Source organism: Acomys russatus, chromosome 4 (genome assembly GCF_903995435.1).
Source record: "Acomys russatus chromosome 4, mAcoRus1.1, whole genome shotgun sequence".
Classification (NCBI taxonomy): Eukaryota; Metazoa; Chordata; class Mammalia; order Rodentia; family Muridae; genus Acomys; species Acomys russatus.
In genome coordinates, this window is record NC_067140.1 from 4,245,395 (window position 1) to 4,270,708 (window position 25,314).

Genomic DNA, 25,314 nt, shown 5'->3' on the forward strand with positions numbered 1-25,314 from the left:
CTAAACTCTTCACAGGTATTGTCTCCCAGAGTGGAGCTACATCCTGTTAATAATGTGCTGGCAACTGACACTATTTATCCAAGCTCATGGGAGTCACTGCACCTTGTAGTCTACATTGACTCTGAAATACTGTTTTTTAGTCTCTTGTACATTCCCAGTGTTCTTTGCTAGTTCCCTTTAATGCCTGTTCCTTTTCTCTACCCTTTTATAGAACCTAACCTTTTCCAGAACTCTACTGTAACAACAGGCCCCGTTGGTCTCTTTCTTCTCTAATCCCCATCTAGAGGATGGACACCATTCCCTACCCTGTTGCTGAATCCAGCATTCCCCACTCCTCCCTAATTTTTCCAGGTCAGTCTGAACTCTAACCCATTAGCCCCACTGCCTGAAGTTTCAGGCATGTTCCACTTCTTGACATTCCAATAAAAGTTATCAATAAAGAACCATGTGATTGGGTTACATAAAATATAAAATGTCATGCTTTTAAAGTAAGCTTATAATTTTGTTATACCACATTTACAGCTGTTTTTGACTTGCCTGCTGGTCACAGGTTAAACACGCCTAGGCCATTTTGTACATCACTAAAGGTATTTCATGTTTTTATGCGTATGAATGTTTTACTTGCATGTATGTTTATATACCACATGCATATAGTCCCTAAAGACAAAAGCGAGAACTAGAGTTGCACATAGTTGTGAGCTGCCATGTTAGTGCTGGGAATCAAACTTGTGTCCTCTGAAAGATCAGAGTCATCTTCTAGCCTTAGACTCTTTATAATAAATAACTCAGTCTCTTTTATACTTACTTTGCACCAAGGCTCTGCTGTTCCCCCTCTCAATCTATACCCAGGCTGGCTATGAGCTCTTAGTGCTACCAGTAGCATAGGCCTCCCAAGTTCTGGGGGTTATAGGTGTGTGCTACCACACCCAGCTTTGCTCTTTACAAGTCCCTCAATGTTCACCATTATGAAAATTGTGGTGGAAGTCACTAGCAGACACCAACCAGTTAAAACTGTACCGTGCCAACCCCTGAGAGGTCCCACCAGGAAAAGAACTGGACAGAACATATACACAACACAAAAGCAATGGAGCACTAGTTACACAAGAGGCACTGATCTTTGCTTTATTCACGCAGTTATAGCCAACATTGGGAATTATGTATGGGCAGAGGTACAAAAAGAAAAAAATTGCAGTCATAAACAGTAATGCTCACATGGCGGTGAGTGGTGGTGGCAGGTCAGCCAGTGTATGGCCCATCTCTAACTGGTTGAGGAAAAGTTCCCTCCCTCTACCATTTCACAGCCAAGTTACTTGGCCACACTTGGCCTATACTGGAAAATTCAGCATCACAGTGGTTAAAAATAACATAGTCAAGACATCAGGGCTGAGTGGCTATTCTCTAGGAAAGTGAGGAGCACCATGTATATCCTTAACTTGGTGGGTACAAGTAAGGCAGATTACAGCACAGAGCCACAAGATGGACCCTCCTGTGCACCAATGGAGAATACCAGACTAAGTCCTCAGGAATCAGAGCTGGAGGTAACAGCAAGACCACATACGCAGCAGCATCTCTTAGTTTCTCAGTCACATTCATGTTAGTTTAGCACAGAAAAGCGTTTGGAGGGCAGGGCGACACTGACCTAGATCACAGGTTGGAGAAGTGCTTCTGTTTAGAACGAAGATAATTTCTCTGTACTACACATGCTTCCTTAAAAACAAAGAGGCCTAGCTAGCTTTACTATGTCTTGTATAGGGCGTAACGGCCTATAACAGAATTCCAAAGAGGGGGCACCTAGCACCTGGTAGTTCCAGCTGTTGTCACATGAGGGAATGATGAATTGGTTGTGAGGTAGTAGCAACAATCCTCACAAAAGGAAAGACTGCAAACCTCCAGTCAGTCTCTAAACACTAACAACAGGCTGGTGTTCTGTATATCTTACATTCTAACCACTCGTACCCTGGCCATGTAGCCCGAGAGAGGCTGAAAAGGAAAATGGCTGCCCAGCTCCACTATCTGCCAGTATTCAGTTTCTGAGGACAAAGAACTTGCCAAAGCCCAGGAACCAAGTTTGTTGTTTTGTTTTTTGCTAAATTGAATGAGCACTTTATTGTAGAAAAGAAAACCGAAGGACAGATCAAATAGGAAGAATTACTGTTATAATAACTTTAATTTATCTTGCATTTTACAGACTGAACGATTTTTAAAAGCACCTCCTTACCCCATCACGCTCAGACAGTTGTTAAAGTAGGCAACGAATATGTCAACAGCTTGAGTATCAGCATCTTGCAAGGGTTTCAGATCAATCACTCGGCAAAGAACTTGGCAGCTTTTCTACCTTTTAACTCAATGGTACATCCACTCTGATGGTAACCTGTCCAGCCAAATCTCACCACATTTTGGAAAAATCAATGGTGATTAGCAAATTAGTTAGCTTTGGCACGGAGCTGTGCTCGCTTGCCTGTGACAGCCTGGAAGCCAGTTTTAATACTGGCAACAGAGCATCGAGAATGACAAGTTTCACACTGTAAGAAATAGAGTCGGGTGTCCTTCTGTAGAATTGTGTCCGGTGATCGGCATGTGTGACAAGTGACATATTCCTCTGCAGGAAAAGCAACACAACATTATCTGCTAGACACAGTAAGGCAGAAGCTCCTGTTTGCCTGCAGAAAAGCTACCCCATAAGCTAAGGCTCAGATGACAGTTTATCTCATCCAGACGGGGAAGCCTAGCTAAACACCTATTCTAGGGGTAAGAAAACACAAAAGCCTCTGATAGTAAAAACACAGGTTGAAAGGACTTCAAATGCCCCAGTTAAAGGGCAAGTTCCCCAATGCCTATTGTTGGTGCCATCTATGGCTGATCCACTTTTGCCTTACGTGAGAATAGGCAAGACATGGCTAATTTTTTAGGTAACAAAGGGAAGCCAGAATCAGGCAGGTTTCTCTGACCTGGTCTTAGTCCCAGAATCAGGTTTTATCAACTCAATTTTCTACCTCCCCCCATTATTGTTTCCCATTTCCTTTTCCTTTGTTTTTTGTGGTGGTGTTGTTTTGAGACAGAGTTTCTCTGTATTAGCACTGGCTGTCCTCAAACTCAGAGATCTGCCTGGTTTTGGTTTTCAAGTGGTGGGACTAAAGGTCACCACGCCCAGCCCCATTGTCTTAAGGATTGCTTTCCCAGGTTCATTACAAATGGCTATCCTCAAAACACGATACATTTCAAAACTATGATAAAATTTAGCTATAAACTTACTGATATATCTTCTCAAGACATTTTCTATCTGTTTCTGTTGGAATCTTCCTTTGATTACAAGTTGGTTATTACCATCTATAGAGCCACTATGAAAGAAAACAAAAATATCAATTATTCCAGTACCTTCATACTTAAAATACATTCAGTAGCATAGGATAATTTCTAGGGTCAGTGTGTTATACTATCTGATTCCTCACATTTTATTTCTGATTCCTCAAATTTTATTTCTATTTTTTTTCCCCCATAGAACTTAGGTGTCTCAGGCCGGCCCTGAACTCCTGACCCTCCTGCCTCAGCCTTCCAGGTGCCAATATTACAAATATATACCACTGTACTTGATCTCAAAAACTTTTTAATTTTTAAATTTTTCTGAATTATGTGTATGTCTATGTAGGGGTATGTGCATGTGAGTGCTGGTTCCTATGGAAGCCAGAGGTGTTGGATCTCCTGGAACTGGAGTTATAGGTGGTGTAAGCCAGTCTAGAGACAGGCAGACTAGACCTTGCAGTCTGACTATGCTGCAAACCATGTGACCTACAACTCTTACCAATCCAGCTGTCAAACTTGACCAAAGGAATGTATGTTATTTTCTGCTTCACAGAACTGTTATGAAATGGTATCTACACCAAACAGCACTCAGCATGTGCCTTATACTATCAGGTAATGAATGTTAGATGCCACTATTGCAACCCAAATCTACATGATTTAAAGAGACTGGTAAAAAGGCATCTGTTTGGCTCCATGAGCTTCTGGCTTCCCTCAGTGTCTCCAATAGGTGAGCCCCACACATGGGAAGCGCTAATCTCAGACCCTGGCTTGCTTTCTTTTTACTGATTTATTCAGTAATTCATAGATCTGCCTGCCTGTCTCTATGCTGAGATTAAAAAGGTGTATGCCACCACTGCGTAGCTCGGACCCTGGTTTTAAGTGGTCTCTCCCATGCTACGCTTCGCCTTTGTAAGCCCTGCTTCATCAATAGCCTCCTACCACCAATCAGCAGGAAAAAGGTTGGCCTGAGAAATTAGTTCCTCTGAAATCTATTTACTTCATATAAAAGGACCCAAGAAATGCAAACATGGTAGTAGTACCTACAGTGCTCATCTCAGACACCACAGGCCTATTCATATGAAGCATCCTCAGCTCCCTTCTGCATTCCTAAGGAACCAAACTCCCATTTCTTGTCTGGCCTCAAAGTTCCTCTGGTAATCAGATAAATTTTTTTTCCCCTGAGCTTGTTCAAAGCACAGAAATAGTTCTTTTGTGTCAAATAGTACTCTTTTTGCATACAGTTTCTTACCTTGTACCCAATTCTGCCAATAAAAATGCGAGGAGATGTTTGGGTTGACGATGTAATCTAAAAAGAAAATCAAATACTTAAAAATAGTTTGTGGATATTGCCCCCCCCCCCCAAAAAAACAAAAACCAAAGCAAAACAAAAGCCAAAGCCATGCTGTTTATTATTTCCCTGTGATGGCTCGGTTGCTAGGAGAATCTCAGTGTACAGCTAGCTCACTCCTCATAGAAACAAGGACATGTGTAGCACTGCTATCATCCCAATACCCAAGAGGCCGAAGCAGGGTAATCAGCCTTATTTCAGAGCCAGCCTGGGGCAGTGAATGTCTCTTTCAAAAACAAATCGGCTGGACAGACAGCTCAGCAGTTAAGAACACTGGCTGCTCTTCCAGATGATGAGCTGTGTCTGACTCCCAGCACCCACACGGCAGCTCAGTTCCAGGGGATCGAGTTCTCTCTTCTGGCCGCCTCATTACCAAGCATGCATGTGGTACACAGACATACACGTAGACAAAACACCCATACACATGAAAAAATAATTTAAAAACAACTAACAAAAAGATATACTTTACAGTTTGGCACTCATAAATTATCACTTGCTATTTCTATACACACCTACCTAGCAAATACCTAAAAGCATGAAAGCAAAACAAAACACTAAAATCATAATTAAGACTTGAATATGTACCTACTAAGAATTTACATTTAACTTTGATTATCTACCTACTAAGTTTATGTATAATTTCATTTTCTTTACTATGTCTTTTCTAATTTCTAGTAAACATACACTACTGCTATCATCAGCAAAAAAGTGTAATGTTTTGAATGCCGAGAGGAATGATAATGGATTACTTCTTTAATGAGCAAGTATGACTTATGAAATTGAAAAACAAACAGTAGGATAAGATGAGTGGATGGAGAAAACTTGCCAGAAGAGGCAGAGCTGAGCAATGAGGAAAGCCAGGCCCAGGCAGTGACCTGGGAGTGACTCCAGCACAGAATGTAATGGTGACTAAAAACTAAGTCTTAAATCCAGCTACTTCCTCAGAGTTGGTTCACTGCTTATTTGGCAGGCCCACCCCTGCCTGACTAATGAGGCTCCTAACTGCTGAGAATTATATGCAGCCTCTTCACTCCTGACTCTGGAATGACAATCTACTCCACCCTCAACCCGCAATGTGTACGGGTATTTTGTCTGTACATGATATCCCCTGGATCTGGTGCCACCAAGTCATCTTTCTAGTCCCTAGGACCTACTCTCATCAGTAAGAATTAACTTACTTTTCTCATCTTTGGATGCCAAGATAAAATGAGCTTTGAGAACGGACAAGACACGAACTGTGACTTCCCTCAATCTATGCCCTTACATTTGCACTTTTTCAACCTATAGAAAAAGATTACAGTAGACATTTAACATCCCTAATACCCCACAAAAATACCTGGTATTTGGAATAAAGGGTTTCTACTAGCCAACTTACAGTTTACAGATGTCTGTAAAATTGACAAAGGAAGTTTTCTTGGTTCCTACTCGGACAACCTGTGGAGGTTTCATAACAAATTTCCTCTTCTCTCCAGCAACCATATCTGGATTCTTTTCTCTCATGATGTTAAACACTCGATTCAGCAACTTTAAGAATAGGGTGGATTTAAGCACATTCTTAGCAATAGCAAGAGTATAAAGTTTCTGAGATACTTTGCTTTAAGGAAGCTGTTCTATTTTTATTAAATATAGACATGAATCTCTGTTCTAGGAACTTTTTAAAAAATTTATTTATTTATTATTATGTATACAGTGCTTTACCTGCATGTACACCTGCAGGCCAGAAGAGGGCATCACATCACATTATAGATGGCTGTGAGCCACCATGTGATTTCTGGGAATTGAACTCAGGACCTCTGAAAGAGCAGGCGGTACTCTTAACCACTGAGCCATCTCTCCAGCCCCTCTAGGAACTTCTTGAGAGCAGCAACTCATTATTAACCAAGATCTGGGCTCAGGTATCCCTCGATAAGAGTTAATAAAAGTAAGTTCCTGCTCATTCTGATTTTATGAGAAAGTATATGACACACTGGAAAAACTGAAGAAACCACAAATAACTAAACATCAGACTACCCTGACCACAAATTGGACACTTGTCACCAGAGCCCCACTGATTCCCAGAGGGCTCCATAACCCCTAGTGAATACTATAGTGACAGCCACACTTTCAGCAGGCTGCCCCATGAGAGAGTATCAGGAATTGTCATGCACTGACTACATGTTTTGTCCCCAATCTGTCTCTCAGTGGTTCTTCCAATGCAGAAAATCTATACCCTGCTTTTCCCTAAGCTCAAATCAATTGCCCTAATCCTTTTCTCAAAAATGTATCTCACCTCCTCATATGTGTAGTCTCTTTCTGATCCTGCCCAAGCTGGCCCGGTCTGGTTACTGAATGAAATGCCATCATCTTTTTTGCTGTCGTCTTCTTCTACAACTATAGATAACAAAAAGAAAGACTGAACACTGGGCTTTGATCCAACAACAAAGGAGGAGTACAGAGCTAGAGAATGAAGGCTTCAGATCCCTTTCACAGTTATAGTAGCTTCAAGTACGAAGAGATGACAGAAAAGTCCCTTTCCCTTTATAGACAGAAGTATTCTAACTTCACACAAAAACCTTTAATGAGACATCCATGGCAAGAGTGAAAAGTTTCTTAACAAACTGGACAAAATAAAGCATTAAAGGTGAGTCCAATTCTTTTCAAACCCTTGAGAAACTTTTCTATCTATAAAAACCCATCTCGAAGTCGGGTGTGGTGGCGCACGCCTTTAATCCCAGCACGTGGGAGGGAGAGGCAGGCAGATCGCTGTGTGTTCGAGGCCAGCCTCGTCTACAAAAGCAAGTCCAAGAGAGCCAAGGCTACACAGAGAAACCCTGTCTCGAAAAACCTAAAAATAACAACAACAACAACCATCTGTTTAACTATGTTAAAAATTCCACCAGGGTTGGTGGTGGTAGGGGCTAAAGAGATGGCTCAGAGGTTAAAATCACTGCCTGCTCTTCTAAAGGTCCTGAGTTCAATTCCCAGCAACCATGTGGTGGCTCACAACTATCTATAGTGAGATCTGGTGCCCTCTTCTGGCATGCAGGCAAAACACTGTATACTTAATAAAAAGAAAAAAAAAAAAATTTCCCCCCCTAACTGGGCATGGTGGCTTACACCTTAATCCCAGCACTCAGGAGACAGAAGCAGAGGCAGGTGGATCACTCTGAGTTTGAGGTCAGCCTGGTCTACAAAGCAAGTCCAGGATAGCCAGGGCTACATCAAGAAACCTTGTCTCAAAAACCAAAAATCTAAAAAAACCTACAGCATATAAAGCTACAAACACAGCTGGGCGAAGTGGCGCACACCTAGGAAGTCAGAGGCAGGCGGATCTCTGTGAGTTCAAGGCCAGGCTCGTCTATAAAGCAAGTCCAGGACAGTCAACAAGGCTATGCAGAGAAACCCTGTCTCGAAAAAAACCCAAAAAGCCAAAAAACAAAACAAAACAAAAAACCAAACAAACAAAAAAACCCAAACAAAAAAATATAAAACTACAAATACTAAGCCAGGCGTGGTGGCGCACGCCTTTAATCCCAGCACTCGGGAGGCAGAGGCAGGTGGATTGCTGTGAGTTCGAGGCCAGCCAGGTCTACAAAGTGAGTCCAGGACAGCCAAGGCTACACAGAGAAACCCTGTCTCGAAAAACCAAAAAAACTACAAATACTAAAAAAATCTTAAACACGTGAAACTCAATTACAATAATTTTCCTGTATGACTCAGAGTAATTAATAAATAATTCGTATTATACTTTAAGAAAATCTTCCCCTATGAAATCTTTTGTCTACATTTTATTATCATTCCATGGAAATAAAAGGCAGGACAAATATTTTTAAAAAGCTTTCAACCCAGCCAAGGAAACCCAGAGTAATGGCTTATGTAACTTAAAACCAAGATGCTGAGTCCCCAATGTTACCATCATCTTTTTCTTGTATTTCATCTTCATCTGGGAATTTCACATTCTTCTTCTTCTTCTTTTTATTACCAAGCATAATATCAAGGTCATCCTCTGGCTCAGCTGGCTCTTGAGGATCACTTTCAATCTTAAGGTCCTAAGAAATGAAAATAAGTCTCAATAGTTTGAATATTTGATACTAAAACTATTTTACTAACAAGGACAAATATTTTAGATTTTTTTTTTCAAATATTAAAAGCTAAAATTATAGATGAGAAATGCCTCTCACAGGCAGGCCAAACTGCCTCAAACTCTGCCAAGTATTTAAACTGTGAATTCCTCAAAATAATTTAGGACTGTTTCTCTTTCTTCAGCTTTTTTTATCGAAGTCTCAGGATGTTGTTATTCTTACCTGTATTCTAAACCAGGTACCACCTGAATCACTTTAATATTCTTCAGTCTTCTGACTGACTGACTAGCCATATTCAACAGGAACAGGATTCAAAAGTACTAAAGTTTCTCCACCTATCCCATACTATATTCACATTAAATGTTTAGAATAGGTTAATCCACAGAGGCAGTGGATTTAGCAGTAGCTGAGGCCTGAGGTTGGGATTCAGACGAAAGAATTGGAAATTGACAATGATCATGGGCTTTACTTTCAAGAGGATGCAAGGGTTCTGAACTGATGAGTTATAGAACTTGAAATATGCTAAAAAACCATTTACTTTCAATGGATGTATTAAATGGAACAAGAACTACACATTAATAAACCTTCCTTTATTATTCATTATTGCATTTTCAAATATATTGTTTTTGTTGATACTTCCCCTCAACTCTCCGTCCCCTTAAGTTTCTAAATATGATGGTCAATGGAAGGGCTTTTCCTACCAACACTAAATACATGGCTATTTTTTGAACAATTCTCCAACTCCCCAATACAAATTAGGTACCATCTTAATAATTTCTAATACCGATTACTTGGAGTAATTAGTCAGATATGCCATGTTTTAAAACGAGACTTCATACATAGTTTAAGGGCTCTCATTTCAGACACTAGTATTGTCACCTACAAATTCAAAGACATTCTGCCCCTATTCAGTAATTTGCTAAAACTCACAGACTCAGCCAAGTGTTTTTACTTATTGTTATCAGTTTTTAGTAATATTAACTGAGGAAAAGCCAAATGGAACGATGTACAGTGCAAGCTATAGGGAGCAGGGAGTTGAGGGGGTCAGGAAGAGCCCAGTTATCTAAACATGCTACACTATCAGCACTTGTGTGAGGTCACCAACCCAGGAGCTTGTTGAACTCCATCAATTAGGGTGACAGAACTCAATGTTCACATTGTCCGTTCTCAGGAGGCCGGGGTCAAAGTCCCAAACCCTAATTATGGCTTGATCTTCCTAATAGTGACTAACCTACTAAGAAACTATCTGAACACCAGATCTCTCAAGAGCAAAACACAGGTATTACTTTGAAGACTTAGGAGGTTTTCAAAAGTTGAACATGGGGAACCAGAGGTAAAGGCCAAATTAATTTTTATTATATTTATGACATCAGCTTTGCACCAAACTGTGAAGTTGCTGGGCATCAGTTCAATAGATGACACCACGAAAGTGGGAAAGACAGAATTCATTCATGTGATGACTGGGTAAACATGATACAGCCTGACTCTAAGGTTACTTGCTATAGGCTTGAATGTCCTAGAGACCACTCATAAACTCCACAGAAGAACAAAGGCCCAAAGGGGCTGGAGAGATGGCTCAGAGGTTAAGAGCACTGTTTGCTCTTCCAAAGGTTCTGAGTTCGATACCCAGCAAACACATGGTGGCTCACAGCCATCTATGATAAGACCTGATGCCCTCATCTGGCGTGCAGAAATACATGCAGGCAAAACACTGTATACTTAATAAATAAAGAGGGAGAAAGAGAGGCCCAGCCTCAGTTTCTTGGCTCCTAGTTCTCATCAGCCTACCCTGCTCCCTAACCCAAGTGCATGACCAACATGATCATAATTACACTTTTTCATGTGTCTACCTCTTAAAAAGATGTTGATATGGCTATAGTAATCTCACAGATCTTAGCAGACAAATTAAAATAGATGAGAATAAATGAATCTCAAACATATGATCTTAAATCTAGATGCTGTGTAGTTTTGGTACCACAGTAAATCAACTTACAGTACAAGCTAGATACCCTACAAACAGAATATCAAATAATGACGTAGTCTCTGTGATGATGATCAGTAAATGAAAAACTTAGAAAATGTCGACTACAAGCAAGCACACACCGGCAAACTTGTAGTTATCTACACTGTGCCTGGCTAAGATAGCTGCAACATTCTTTCAGGCTTTAACTCTGGAAGCAGAGAAACCACAGCATCTACAACAAGTGGAACTTAGCACTAACACTTCAGGACAAAAAGCTTCTGGGGGCAAAATTTTGTTTTTTAACCAACAAAGTTAGGCATTAAGCAAGATCACAGCCATCTATAATTCCAGTCCAGGGGATCCGATGCTTTTTTTCGGGCCTCTGTGGACATTGCATGCATACGGTGCACAATCATATCAGACAAAACACTCATACATATAGAAATAAAAAACATTTTTAAGTGGTCTAAATTATCCTTGAAATATCTCTGGGAAAAAACAAGCAAAAACTATCAGTAAAAAGTCTTACTTATATGAATGTCCCAGCAAACTGAGCACTCCAACTCCCTGTAATCACCAGTAATTTGCTGAATGGATGGTCATTAAAACTATGACCTTGTTTTCAAATAGATTACCAAGTAAATTACCTATTACATTTAGGATACAAGCCACTTACTTAGGTTTGAGCAAATTAACTACAAAAAATAAGCTGGGTGGTAGGGGTGCACGCCTTTAATCCCAGCACTTGGGAGGCAGAAGCAGGGAGATCACTGTGAGTTCAAGACCAGCCTGGTCTACAAAGCGAGTCCAGGACAGCCAAGGCTACACAGAGAAACCCTGTCTCAAAAAACCAACCAACCAACCAACAACCAACCAAACAAGACTTTAGCAACATCCTATGTTGCCTTCCTCAGTGTCCAGGCAGATAATAAACATTTTATTTAAGGTTGATTTTTGGATAGGGTCTATGTGTATGCACACGTGTCTAAACTTGCCCATATTTATGTATAGAGGCCTGAGGTTGAGTTCTGGATATTTTCCTCAATCACTTCTCCACATATTTTTATTGACTGTTTAGGTTGACCATGAGTCCAGGCATCTGCCCACTATCAGAGTTACAGGTGCCTATGGCCAGGCAGGCTTTTACACTGGTCTTGGAGATCCAAATCCAGGTCCTCTTGATTGCCCCACGGACACTTTAAAAACTGAGTGATCTCCCCAGCCCCACATCTTTAAAATGGCAGCTCTGGGGCAGGGAAGAATAGTCTCAGCTACTCTGCACACACAATCACCCTCCTGTTCACCTTCCTACTCAATTATCTACATTTTACTCAAATAATTTTCAGATGTTTATATTGGAAATCAATGTAAGAGGACGATTTTCCACAGAAGTAGCTAAAGTCTAGTTTTCCTATAGAGTTAGTACCATCATCTACCAACTGCCACTTTTGGGGACGTTCTTTGCTAATACTGAAAATTTAACACAAGAAGCTATAGCAATATTTGTTCCTCAAGACTTCTGTTACAGAGACATCTTTCCTTAGCCAAACAATTTTTTGTTTTGTTTTGTTTTACTTGAGCCAGGGTTTCTGTATAGCCTTGGCTGTCCTAGACTCACTTGGTAGACCAAGTTGGCCTCGAACTCACAGAGATCCATCTGCCTCTGTCTCCCTGAGTGCTGGGATTAAAGGCATGTGCCACCACGACTGGCCCTTAGCCAAACAATTTTAGTATGGTTAAAGAAAGTGTACATTTTCTGAGTCTACTGTAATGACAAAATGCAATATATAAGCCCAAAATCCTGCCAACTATAATCTTTTATACCACATAGTGAGATACTTTCCTAAGAAAATTATCTTAATAGTAGTGGCTAAGTGCTAAACAACCAAAGCAAAGTGACCCAAAGATGATGAGAAGGAAAGCAGCTATTCGCAACCTTTCCAGAATTCCAATTTTACCTTCAATAAGAAAGCAATACTACCTTTACACCATCTTCAGCGTCATCAATATCAAATATCTTTCTTGCTTTTTTCTTCTTTTTCTTTTGGTTAAAGAAGTTCAAGTCATCTAAGTCATCAGAAGCATCTAAAAATAGATTAAAGACTTCCAGTTACTAACAATTAACAAAAGGCAAGCATTAAGTTGAGTATGCCAAGTCCTCTCTCAAGTATTCCTATTGGAGTCCTATCACAACCACCAAAATTATGGTTCTAAAGAAAATGACAAGCCAAGTGAAAGGTTTTCAGAATTACCTGGTTAGAGGCTCAGGCTGAGAACATTAAATTCAATAGTCTGACCACGTAATGTCAGAGAGTGCTCCCTGACACAGTCTCCAAGACTGTCCCGCTGTGTCTCTTCATTTTGTCTATCCCTCTGTCCCACCTACCTTTTATCCCTCCGTCTCTGGCTCCAGTGGAGGAACACCTGTAACTGACACAACTACTCACCTTTTTTCCTACTGTCCTCTTCATCGGCTTCTATATCTTTGTCTTCAGTTGGTTCTGGCTCCACTTCTTTTGTCTCTGAGGGCTGGGTTTCTTCTGTTTGGGTATCACCTTCTTCATCTAACATAAAAGGCTTCTTCTTCTTCTTTTTCTTTTTGCTCATAGTAGGATCAAAAATCATCTGTTTAAATTTAAAAAGGACCAAGTGGTTACTCTTAATGAACGACACATTCCAAATACGCATTATTCTCAAAAAACATATCCGCCCAAAGACAGGGTTGAATGTCCTGGACTTGCTTTTGTTGACCAGGCTGGCCTTGAACTCAGAAATCTGCCTGCCTCTGCCTCCCAACTGCTGGGATTACAGGCGTGAGCCTGGCTCATGCCCAGTGTTCAATAAGCATATTCTTAAAGAATTGGAAGCTGGGTGCCACACACCTTTAGTTCCAATACTGTGAAGGCAGAGGCAGGTGGATCACTGAGTTGGAGGCCAGCCTGGTCTACAAAGCGCATCCAGGACAGCCAGGGTGACACAGAGACACCCTGTCTCAAAAAAACCAAACACACAAAAGAATTGGATGTGCTAAAATGCCAAAAGCAGGGTAGAAGCACTTGTGCCCCATCACTTGCTTATTTGCACTCTCCCCCACATGCAGCAATACACACAATAAAAGGCACATATGCATAATAAAAATACAAAATGAAACAGAATTTACAGAAAGCCCATCTAACTTCCTTTACATTATTGAGCATGGGGAAACTTCACAAATGCATTTAATTTGTACGCTATCATAAGCTGTAATAACTTTTATTTTCATGAGCAATTTTTTCAAAAGATGTATTTATTATTTATGCAGTATTCTGCCTGCATGTGAACCAGCAGGAAGAAGAGGGCATCATAGCATGTTATAGACGGTTGTAAATCACCATGTGGTTGCTGGGAATTGAACTCAGGACCTTTGGAAGAACAGCCAGTACTCTTTAAACTCTTGAGCCCTTCATGGGCAAATTTAAACCCGAACAAATCATGAAATTTAAGAAAAGGGCTTTAGCAACATCCTATGTTGCCTTCCTCAGTGTCCAGGCAGATAATAAACATTTTATTTAAGGTTGATAATCTAGAGTAGCTGACACCAGGCAACCTGACACTTGGTTTCTTTGTTTGTTTGGTTTTTTTTTTTTAATTTTTATCTGTTAAGGGGTGTTTGGAGAAGTTGCAGGTAAAAATAATCATGATCTATTGTATACAAGCATGAAACTATCAACAGTAAACAAAATATTCTAAAACATTTGAAATTTATGCTGAAGTTCGTATCATTATCTTTTAAAAAAATCTATCACCAACCCTTACTGCAAGAAAATCTTCTAAGGAATCCTTTACTGTTTTTTTGTTATGAAATATGAAATGTTCACAGGCCAGTTTCATCTAAATATATACTGCAGAAGAAGTGAAAATTAATTTCTAACCTGTAGACTGTCTGCACTAATCCCTTGAAATAATCTGAACACATAAGGGCACATTCCTATAGGGAAGAAAGCAAAGTCTTTAGTCAAACAATTGGATTCAAGTCCAAAGTATTTTTTTCCTACCATGCTTAAGCTTAGGATTTTGTTCACTGTGTAGTGATCGGAAGCACAGGTCTGGGGCCTAACTACCTTGCAAGCAGTCCTGACTCTAACTCCTATATGGGTTATCCTGTGCTTCATCTGTACAATGGGAGAACTGAAACCAAGCATGTCAAAGTTACTGGAAGAATCAACTACATGACTGCAGCTATAACTAACACTGATTCTATCGCTGAAGCTTCCTCAGCTAAGGATGATTTAACTTTTCAGACATAACAAAGTTTTTTAAATCCCCAAATCAATTCTAATAGTTATAATTCCTTTATGTCCATCCCAAGTACAATAGAAAAAATAAGACTGACACCAAGCTATAGTCTGTAATGAAGGGTGACTGTCAAGTCTGCAAGGTGTTCTGTAACTTTTCATATAGCACCATTACAAAGAACAAGTCTAGTGCTGACATCACCCTACATGGAAGGAATGTTGCCATCTGTTGTAGAGTTCAAGAACACATGTCATCTGTGCTCTTCAAGTAGAAAGGCTTGGCACAAAGGCAGATAAAACTCCAGGTAATTTAACACTGACTGTGGGAGAGCTCACAATCCATTCATTTTTTTCCCCGAGTTTCCCTGATCTAATAATAGTGGCTTTTTTCCGAATTTGCTTTTGTGGTTTGAGGTGGTCTTATGTAGAACAGGCTAGTCTCGAACTCCCAACCCAAGTGCTGGGATTATAGGCTATCAATAGCCTTTTCACAATCACTATTTATAAAGGCAGATCAAAGATGGGGAAGATCCTAAAATGACCAGATGATGGCTTCAAATTACCTTTTCATACTAGTAAAGGCTAGCAGTAAACAGGCAACAATCTTATGCCAAAATAACACATATTGCAATTACTTTCCCAGAATACTCAACACTTACACATTTAACATAATACTTAGTTTTGTTCACCCAATCCTATAAAATAATTATATAACAAAAAAGAGAGCCTAAGTCAGCACCCAAAGCAGAATTCCCCAAATCTTAAGACCATATTCGCCAGCTGGGGACATACATTGAAACCTTGGCTTAAGAAGCTTCATCGAACTCTGTGAGTTCAAGGCCAGCCTGGTCTACAAGCAAGTCCAGGATAGACAGGGAAACACAGAGAAACCCTGCCTCAAAAACAAAACAAAACAAAAAGAAGAATTTCATATCAAGTTGGGTGGTAATGGCACATGCTATTAGTCCCAGCACTTGGGAGGCAGAGACATGTTTAAGGCCAGCCTGTTCTACACAGTGAGTTCCATACAGGACAGCCATTGCTACACAGAGAAACCCTGTCTCCAAAATAAAAATCAAAAAGTTTGATATTTGACTTTCAAATTAGCAGCTGACCGCATTCCAAGTGTTTTGAGACTAGTTTAGATTTGAGAAGATGGTTGCTGACAATACACCTACAAAAAAACCCATTAAAACCATTGAAGCTTTTTTTTAGTTTAGTTTTGGTGATACTGGGAACTAGGGCCTTGTGCTTAGTACTCTGAGACTAACCATCCTTGCTCAGTGTTTTGTGTGTGTGTCTGTGCGCGCCCACGCGTGGAGAGGGGTCTCACTGCATTGTCCTGCCTGGCTTCAAACTCATAATAGATACCCACCTGTCTCTGTGTAAGCTTGAATACTGGGATTAATGAATTGCAATTACTTTCAAAGGATTGTGGTCTGGCTATAATCAGATTTTATTTAATTAATTTATTTTTATTTTTATTTTTTTAAGTTTTTCGAGGCTGGGTTTCTCGTTATCTTGACTGACCTGGACTCGCTTTGTAGACCAGTCTGGCTTCCAATTCACAGCAGTCCAGCTGCCTCTGCCTCCCAAGTGCTGGGGTTAAAGGCGTACTCCACCACGCCCAGCTTATAATCAGAATTTTTTAAAAAAGCTTTTTAGCTTTCTCTTGCAAAAAATACCTTACTGGATCTGTGCAAAAACTCACTATTCTAACACCTTGTAGATGGGACTTGAGAGTAAGAAAGGCTTACTGACATGCTTTTGGGGAGAAAAAAAATCTAGCTTGACAAGTTTGGACCAGCCTGGGTATATAGTAACACTTCTCAAAACAACAAAACTTTAAAATGGTCTAAACATTTCGGAATGCCTGCACATTAGAGAATCTTTCCTTCATTACCAAGGAGCATCAACACCCCTACAACACTTTTTAAAGGTAATGGCTTTACTAGGTTAAAAGAAGTCATGGTTTAGTGAGTCTGGGGCTTAATTACCAGGTTTTTAAAAGGACTGTGTGCACTTCATGTCAACCTACCTCCGCGCCCCGAGTCAGGGTTTCTCTGTGTAGCCCTGGCTATCCTAGAACGCTATAGACCAGGCTGACCTCAAACTCACAGAGATCTGCCTGCCTCCTCTACCTCCTGAATGCTGGGGACTTAATTAAGGTTGTGCCACCAAGCTCTATGACTTTTTCAAATAGCCTCTTACTCTCCCCATCCTGCCTACCAGTCAGAATACCCAGTCTGGAATGCCCCTTGAAGTTTACAAGTCCTTCCAAGTATAGGTTTTTAGTTAATCCTTATAAATTAGAAGCCATAAGAGGTTTACCTAGTAGCAATCCCCTAGTCAACAGTACTAGGTAAACAGAATCACAGCCCATTTTCATCTCTCTCTCTACCAGCACACTCCACCAGAGGGTAAAGCCAAAGGCTAGGGCTCTAGTCCCATTCAACTTACTGTATGGCCTAACCACCTCGGGCTTTAATTCCACTTATAAAGTGAAGCTGTGCGGAGGTCTGAGGCCCAACCCATATATACGCTTTAGGCTTTCGAGAGACTGCTGCTGGTCTGAATGCTGCTTCCACCATCCCTGCTTCATAAAATCCTGGTCGGTCATCCTCACCCCACAGCTTTCAAGAGATCTCATCACCAAAACAAGCAACCCCTTCCCGCCTCTCCACACCTCTACAGGTGTTATCTATCACCTCTAACTACACTTTACGTATTGTACCACAGAAGCAAAAGACAGAACAACACAGCAGTACACTGGCAGGGTTGTTTTTTGTTTTTTGTTTTTTTTAGGTAGTTATTTTTAAGCTAAAAATTTGGATCATGAGTAGAAATAAAACAAGGGTTAGACATTTCCTCGCAGAACTTTTCTAACGCGCAACACAGTAGCTAAGAGCGGTGTCTAGCATGTCTTCCAAGCAAGAACCACCTATCTCCTTCAGACTGAACTCCTAACTCAGTAGGCTTGTGAGGGCCTTCTAGTCATTTAGCTGGAGGAAGTATTGCACTAAGCTGGGATTCTATTAGTAGCTCAGTCACTTGGAATTTTATTATAGGAACTGTCCAACTCTAAGCTTCAGTTTCTCATCTCTAAAATGGACTAACAGGACCTTATTTTACTTACAGAACTGTGAAAATCACCTGAGACTAGGAGTCAGTTTCCTCCGGAATCAATCTCTTAACTCCTTAATACAGCCAGCATCTATTTCAACCAAACTGGCTAATATTTCACTTTCTGTGAGCACTTTTTCCTTTCTTGACCATAAATGCCTTGTAATAAGTTTTCTGACTGGTTGAGAAAATTCTAATCATTTCTAAGAACCTACTCAAAAGTCAACTCTGTAGAGAGCCTCCACCTATTGCTCTTATCCGTCTCCAAGGCCTGTAAGTCAAGTAAACCCCAAATTCTTCATCAAGTACTTTCTTGAGGGTGGGGGGGAAGGATTAGACTTCTAGGGCCAATCTTAAACAATATGTAACTGAAAGGACCCCGATCTCTTTTTAAGTCACGTAACCTTATGTGAACTATGATAAATCTGTAAAGGCAAAAAGCAAAAGTAATGCAATAAAACGTGGGACACAGGGGCTTGAAAACTGACTGAGATCCACGCCCAGTGGGGGAAACAAGACCCAGTCAGTTTCGCAGCCGGACTTTCACGCCGCCTGTAAAAGGAAACTTAGGAACTTGCGCCCGGAAACTTCCCTCGAAGGGTGGTCAGTTTTGAGACTTCAAATATCTTTTCCCAAACCTGGTTCACACCTCTGTCTTCAAGAAATAAAACCTCGAGCGGGGTGAAGGGAGCGAGGTATCCGCCCGGAAAAAGCCGGCCTTAAAGTTTTTAACGACGAGGCTCCACCGGAACCGGAGGGCTTCTCAAGGCACCGTGCGCCCCCCAGCAGTGAGAGCAGAGGCGGCGATGTTTAGCAGAGAGTGCCGGGGCCGCCGGCCCGGGTTTTGCTTAATCGAGGAAACTGACCCGGCATTCAAACCCTTTCCAGAGGGCGACTCAACGTGCTTTCCAAGCTGAACCGCCGATCACGGCAGGAGGCCGGCGTCGACGCAGCCGCCCCGAGGAGAGCCGGGTGAGGCCAGCTCCGAGGAGCCAGAGTCCTCGCCGGCTCCGCAGCTCCGGGACGCCTAGGCCCCGCCGCTCCACATGGCGGCCGCCGGCCACTAGGCCGCAGGCCCGGCTTCCCACCCTGCGGTGGGCTCGGCTTCCTGCCTCCGTCCTTAGCCCTAACTCCATGCTCAGGCTCTCACCTCCTCCCCCGACATAGCTGCGGCTCGGGCGGCTTCGGCACGGACGAGAAGTCAGACCGCTCGGCGTCAGAACCCGGAGTCGGCGCAGCTCCTCCCGAAACCTCTCGCAGCACCGCGCTAGGCTCTTGCATCAGCGAAAGGGACCGACACCCCGCCCTCCTCTCAAAACTGTTGGAAGTGCGCCTGCGCAGAGCTCGCCAACGCGCAGGCGTACAGTAGAGCCAACCTTCCGCGCTTCTTGTGGCGCGAGTTACCAGGCGACTCCCGGCGCCGGGCATGCTGGGACTTGTAGTTTGCATTAGAAAAGACGGGCGCTTGTGCTACGTACAGTAGTTCCCGAGTGTTTTAAAGCGACTGTTTTACTGTCTGTCAGAAGGTCCGGGTTCTTGTGCTGCTGGTTACCCCAGCGGTTCGGAAAGTGTTGTGTTGCTTGTAAAGTGAATTTGGGGCCATTCTTCCGGATTCGGTTAGTAAGACTATAATATGAACCGGTGAGGCTGGTTTCACACACGCCCCTGGGGTGTTCTAGTATTCGAGGAATTCTAAGTTGAAGCTGGAGGCATGCGCCTCACTAAAGGCGTTTTACTTCGCGAGAAGTTTAATCTTCTTGCTTTTTACTTCAGATATTTCTTCCCTGGTTCTCCAGAGGTAGACGGAGGAACGAAGACGTCCCCTGAGGAGAAACAGGCGTGCAAGCTACAGTCAGGATGCTTCGAAATACAGTCGTAACTCGATTAATGAAGGAGATATGTTGGAGAAACGTGTAGAGTAGATAATTAACTTGTTGATGAACTTCATACCAAACAAAGACAGGATCTCTCTGTGTAATAGCCCTGCCTGTCCTGGACTTACTTTGTAGACCTGCCTCCCCGAGTACTGGGATTAAAGGCGTGCGCCACCACCGCCTGGCTCTAGACGCTATACTCTTCTGGGACCTGATGATAATATGTCCTTTTTTGGCAAAACCGTCCTTATATGGTTCATGATTACGTGTTTATGCAGTGTTTGCTAGATGATTCTGGATGCATCATCCAATGGATACAGCTGTCATTTAGGGAGATCTCACTATCTTATGTGTCATCCAGGCAAAGATGTTGGAGGATATGCTTCTAGTCAGACAAATTGTGCTTGTAACCACAAGGAACAGCAAAGCATCACTGTTGTAAAGAATGCTCAGTTTGGACTTCTTGGGTGATTGACGGGAGTGATTATTAGTTTTTTAATGCTTCTTGCATAAAAAGAATCAAATGGCCAGGCGTGGTGGCACATGCCTGTAATCCCAGCACTTGGGAGGCAGAGGCAAGTGGATTGCTGAGAGTTCAAGGCCAGCCTGGTCTACAAAGTGAGTCCAGGACAGCCAAGGCTACACAGAGAAACCCTGTCTCAAAAAGCCAGAAAAAAAAAAATCAAGTAAAGATTAAGCTATGATTGGTGGAAAAGACCTTCATATTAGAAGAGATGAGAGAGGTACTTCGTTATTTTTGTGGTTGGCAAAAATATTCTTCTTGGTTTTATTTTTGTATTCATACATGATTGCAGAGTTTTCTTTGTCTCTGTTTTGATCTGAAGTCACAGAGTGGTCTGTCCGAGCTGGGTATGGTGGCACTTACCCCTCCTAGCACTTGAGAGATAGAGACAAGAATATCAGAATTTCATGACCAGCCTGGACTACATAAGGCCATCTCTTTTTTAAAATGTATGGATGTATGCGCTCCTGACCAAAGCTTCCACTCCCTCCTCTCCTCCCAGCCCTTTCCCCAGCCCCCACCCCTATCCACTCCTCCTGTTTCTCTTGAGAAAAGGGGAGGCCATCCATGGACATAAACCAGCCTTGGCATATCAAGTTCCAGGAAGACTAGGTGCATCTTGTTCTATTGAGGCAGCCAAGTAAGAGGAAAGGATTCCAAAGGCAAGGCAACAGAGTCAGAGACAGCCCCTTGTAGAGGAATTTTAATCCAGCAACAAGGCTACTTTGGCTGGAATACAGACATGCCTTTAATCCCAGGAGACAGAGGCAAGCAGATCTCTGAGTTCACAGCCAGCCTGGTATAGAGCAAGTTTCAGGTAAAGAAAAACTTAGGTCCAGACATGGTGGTACATGCCTTTTATCCCAGCACTCAGGAGACAGATCTCTGAGCTAAGTCTATTTGGTTGAGTCAGTGAGTTGAAAGGCAGTGCAATCGAGTTTTTTAAGCTGAGAATTTGTGGTTCTGGTTATCTGGGGCTGAAGAAACATCAGCTGTGATTAACAAGAGACCAGAAACACACTGATGTAAGACCTTTGATTTGCTGAGACAATTGGCGCTGAGGAATTAGCAGTGATTAAGAAGAGCCCAGCACCACTGAGACGGGCGGTATCTTCTGGCAAGCGTTTCCTGAGAAGCGGCACACAGAAGCTGTGGCCTAGGGGTGGCCTAGGTTGTACCTTGTGCTGGCAGCCAAACTTGGTACTGTGCAAGAATCTTCCAAGTGGTACCGGGGTTTGAAGACTTAAAGGGGCTCATGGAGAGCAGCTGAGCGTGGCACTGTGAGAGGCCAGGAGAGGCCCTTGGAGAAGGAAGGTGCAGCCTCAGTGGCCGTTGAAGCTGCACGATTGAACAGGTCATGGAGAGAAATTGAGGCCTGGCACCACACCATGAGTAGAGCCCGGGAGAGGCCATTGGTGACAGCGATGCCCAGTTGCAGCAGAGCACCTCAGCATGTTGCAGATACGAGGACCCCCGGGATGACCCCCAAGAATAGAAGCAGCTGCGAAATAGAGCCACTTGGGAGTTTAGAAGATGGGGTGTGTGTGCTGCAGAGAGCAGAGCTGGAGAAGTGGCCCAAGCGCAGACGGCTGTGAGTGGATCCCATATATTGGACATTGCATTATTTATACTGTTGGAGTTTGTTTTTGTTTTGTTCAGATTGTGACTGTGCCCTGGTCTTACTTGAAGTGTTAAAAAAAAAAAAAAAAAAAAAAAAGCTTATTTTTTATTTTATAGGCGCTCACAGTTGAGAGACTTTGAAGTTTTAAAAGAGATTTTTGGATTTAAAAGGAGACTTTGGATTTTTACAGGAACTGAACTTTTAAAGTGTTTGACTTGGTAGAGATTGTGGGACTTCTAAGTTTGTAATATGTTTTATAATTGTGATATTTATTAATCTGAGATCTTGGAGATGAGCCCTCTCCAAAAAGGGAAAAGGTTATGCTTTAAAAAGTTTTGTGTATCAAGTTGACAAGGGGTCTGTTGTGCTGTGCAATTTTATGTCATCAACTTGACCCAGGCTAGAGCCATCTGAGAAGAGGGAACTCCCTTAAGATTAGGCTGTAGGCAAGCCTGCAGAGCATTTTCTGCATTAGTAGTTGATGTGGGAGGTCCCGGCCCCTTGTTGGTGGGGTAGTCCCTGGGCTGGTGGTCCTGGCTTCTATAAGAAGCAGGTTGAGCAGGCCACGTGGAACAAGCCAGTAAGCAGCACTTCGTCCACAGCCTCTGCATCAGCTCCTGCCTCCAGGTTCCTGTCCTGACTGAGTTCCTGTCCTGACTTCCTTCAGTGATGAACTAATATATGAACATGTCAGTTGCTTTAGTCGTGTTTTTTGGTTTTTTTTTTTTTTTGGGAGGGGAATTGGTTTTTTGAGACAGGGTTTCTCTGTGTAGCCTTGGCTGTCCTGGACCCACTTTGTAGACCAGGCTGGCCTCGAACTCACAGTAATCCACCTGCCTCTGCCTCCTGAGTGCTGAGATTAAAGGCGTACGCCACCAACCTCCTGGCTAATCATGGTTTTTGGTCACAGAGACCCAAATAGAAACCCTAAGTAAGACAGTTGTCTTCATAAGGGCTTTTTGTTCCTCTACTCTGTTTGGGCAATAAGCCCAACAAATAGTCACTTCTGTGAGAAAGATTTTCTTTTCAGCATGGCACCAAGTGCAACTACCCTAAACTGTCCACTTGAGGGAGATCTTCCTTTGGAGATTTCACGTTTCCAAGGTAGTAGTTTGCTTTCTTAAAATAAATAAATAAATAAATAAAGCAAGCCAGGATCCCGGCTGAAGCAGCCAAAGTCACAAAGCAATACTTTTCCAGCTTCCCCAACCCCTGCAAAACACAGAGCCCACTTAGCATCAACACCAATAATCTCTTGTACTTTTACAGTTTTTTTTCATTTAGCAATCTATAAAACACACAAGACATTTACTCATTTTCATTTCATACCTGTGAGGGAAATCACTGCAGTTTTTTTTTTTTTTCTTTTCTAAAGAGAGAAGCCAAGTTATGGATTCTACAAAACGTAGTAAGAAGTCTGGAAGTGTCTGCTGGACTCTTTTACTCAGGAGCACTCTCTGCCTAGTGTCACCCCAGATCCTCAGATGCTGAATGGTAAGTTAATGGTGACGGTTAACCAACTCTATGCTAATGTGTATGTTTTCAATGGCATTGGAATAGTCAGTCCTCAGTCTCTTCGGTTGGCCAGTGTTGTACAGCTGTTTTCTCCTACTTGGAACATCCCCTCCTACAGGAGTCTAGGGGGCTAATAGGAAAAATACAGATCTCTGAAAGCTCTGTAAGTACAAACCACCACCCCCAAAGGTAGAAAAGCAAGCAACAATTTCAGGGGCGAGGGGGCTTACTTTGGCTCCAAGCTCTTCAAGGAGCTCCAAGACTTCAGCTTTTGTGAGTGGCCACCCATGTCGGGGTGGGTGTCAGCTATGCTCCCCTAAGTAACTTCAGTAAACTCATTGTTTCAACAAACTGGATGCTGGCGTCATTTCTTCCTTCTGTTGTCGGAGCCTATTTGGGTTGAATAGATCCTGTTCTTGTCTCCCCAGGGAAAGCTACACAATACACTCACAAAATAGCATACTTGTAGAGACTGTCTTAATGTGGTGAGGGTATTTGAATTAGAACCAAAATCTTGGGTTGGCACCATGGCTTAGGGGAGGAAAGAAGCTTGCTGGGTGTGTGGTTTGAATAAGAATGCCACCCCACCCATAGGGTCATATATTTGAATGGTCACCAGGGAGTAGAAGGGTTTGACATGTGGCCTTGTTGGAGGAAATATGTCATCGGGGGTGGGTTTAAGGTTTCGAACGGTCATGCCAGGTTCTCTCTCTCTCTCTCTCTCTCTCTCTCTCTCTCTCTCTCTCTCTCTCTCTCTCTCTCTCTTCTTATGGATCAGTCTGCAGCTCTCAGTACCTGCCTGCATGCTTCCATGCTCCCCACCATAATGATATTGGACTAAACCTTTGAAACTGTAAGCAAACCTCCAGTTAAATGCTTATAAACACTTAAGGTCATGGTGTCTCTTCGCAACAATAGAATAGTGACTAAAACACTGGGCAAACTGATCACCTGAGTTCAGTACTGGAACTGACTCCTAAGAGCTGTCCTCTAAGAACAAGTGCACTACAGCACGTGTGTGTGCCCCTGACTAACAACAACAATGACAACAATAAATTAAATAAAAAAAATAAGATCACATTGTTCTTAGTCTATCTTTTTTGCTTAGTAAACAAGGCCACACATCTTGAGGGTGATGTTTAACTTAAGGAAAACCTAAGGTAAGGATTCTATTTCCCCCATTTCCTCTGTGAGTACTTCATTGTATGGAGCCTTTAAAAGTTAATGTTGGTAGGGAAAAGAAGAAAGTCACTGAAACATTAATGGAAAACATTTTGCAACTCCAAGATTAAATTTATCTTTGGGTTGCTCTAAACAGGATCCTTCCGAAAAGTCATGGGTGGGGTTATTGCTGCAGGATATTTGATCCCAAGGTGAGAACTGCAAGATGGTGAACTGTAAAAACGTGTCTTTTGTTTAGCATGGTTGAGCCCTAACACACACCTTTAATCCAAGAACTTTCAGTTTATTGTAAGCAGATGATTATGGTGTGGTTCACTCAGCCCTGGCATATACGATTAATCCAATAGCTTTCTGTACACAGGATTTAATAAAGTTAACCCTAGGTCAAGAGGTGGAGCAAGAAACCAGCTGACAGGGATTAAGCAGTAGGAGGAACTTTGAGTTGAGGTATATTGAAGACAGCTGGATAGCAAAAGAAGCTTTTGAACTTTGAGCTACCAAACTTTTGGGGTTGGGTGTTTTGGTCTTTT

The 25,314-nt window shown here is 42.2% G+C and overlaps 1 protein-coding gene across 1 annotated transcript; it reads right to left on the reverse strand.

Moving 5' to 3' along the window:
- Window positions 1–1,404: 1,404 nt before the first annotated feature.
- On the reverse strand, window positions 1,405–19,386 carry Eif2s2 (eukaryotic translation initiation factor 2 subunit beta). The gene is made up of 9 exons (XM_051143564.1): window positions 19,220–19,386; window positions 13,120–13,297; window positions 12,654–12,757; window positions 8,541–8,676; window positions 6,918–7,018; window positions 6,024–6,172; window positions 4,550–4,606; window positions 3,253–3,338; window positions 1,405–2,599 (listed from the first exon to the last, which is right to left on the reverse strand). The coding sequence occupies exons 1-9, from the start codon at window positions 19,232–19,234 to the stop codon at window positions 2,424–2,426; spliced, it is 1,002 nt and encodes a 333-aa protein (XP_050999521.1). The 5' UTR covers window positions 19,235–19,386; the 3' UTR covers window positions 1,405–2,423.
- Window positions 19,387–25,314: the final 5,928 nt, after the last annotated feature.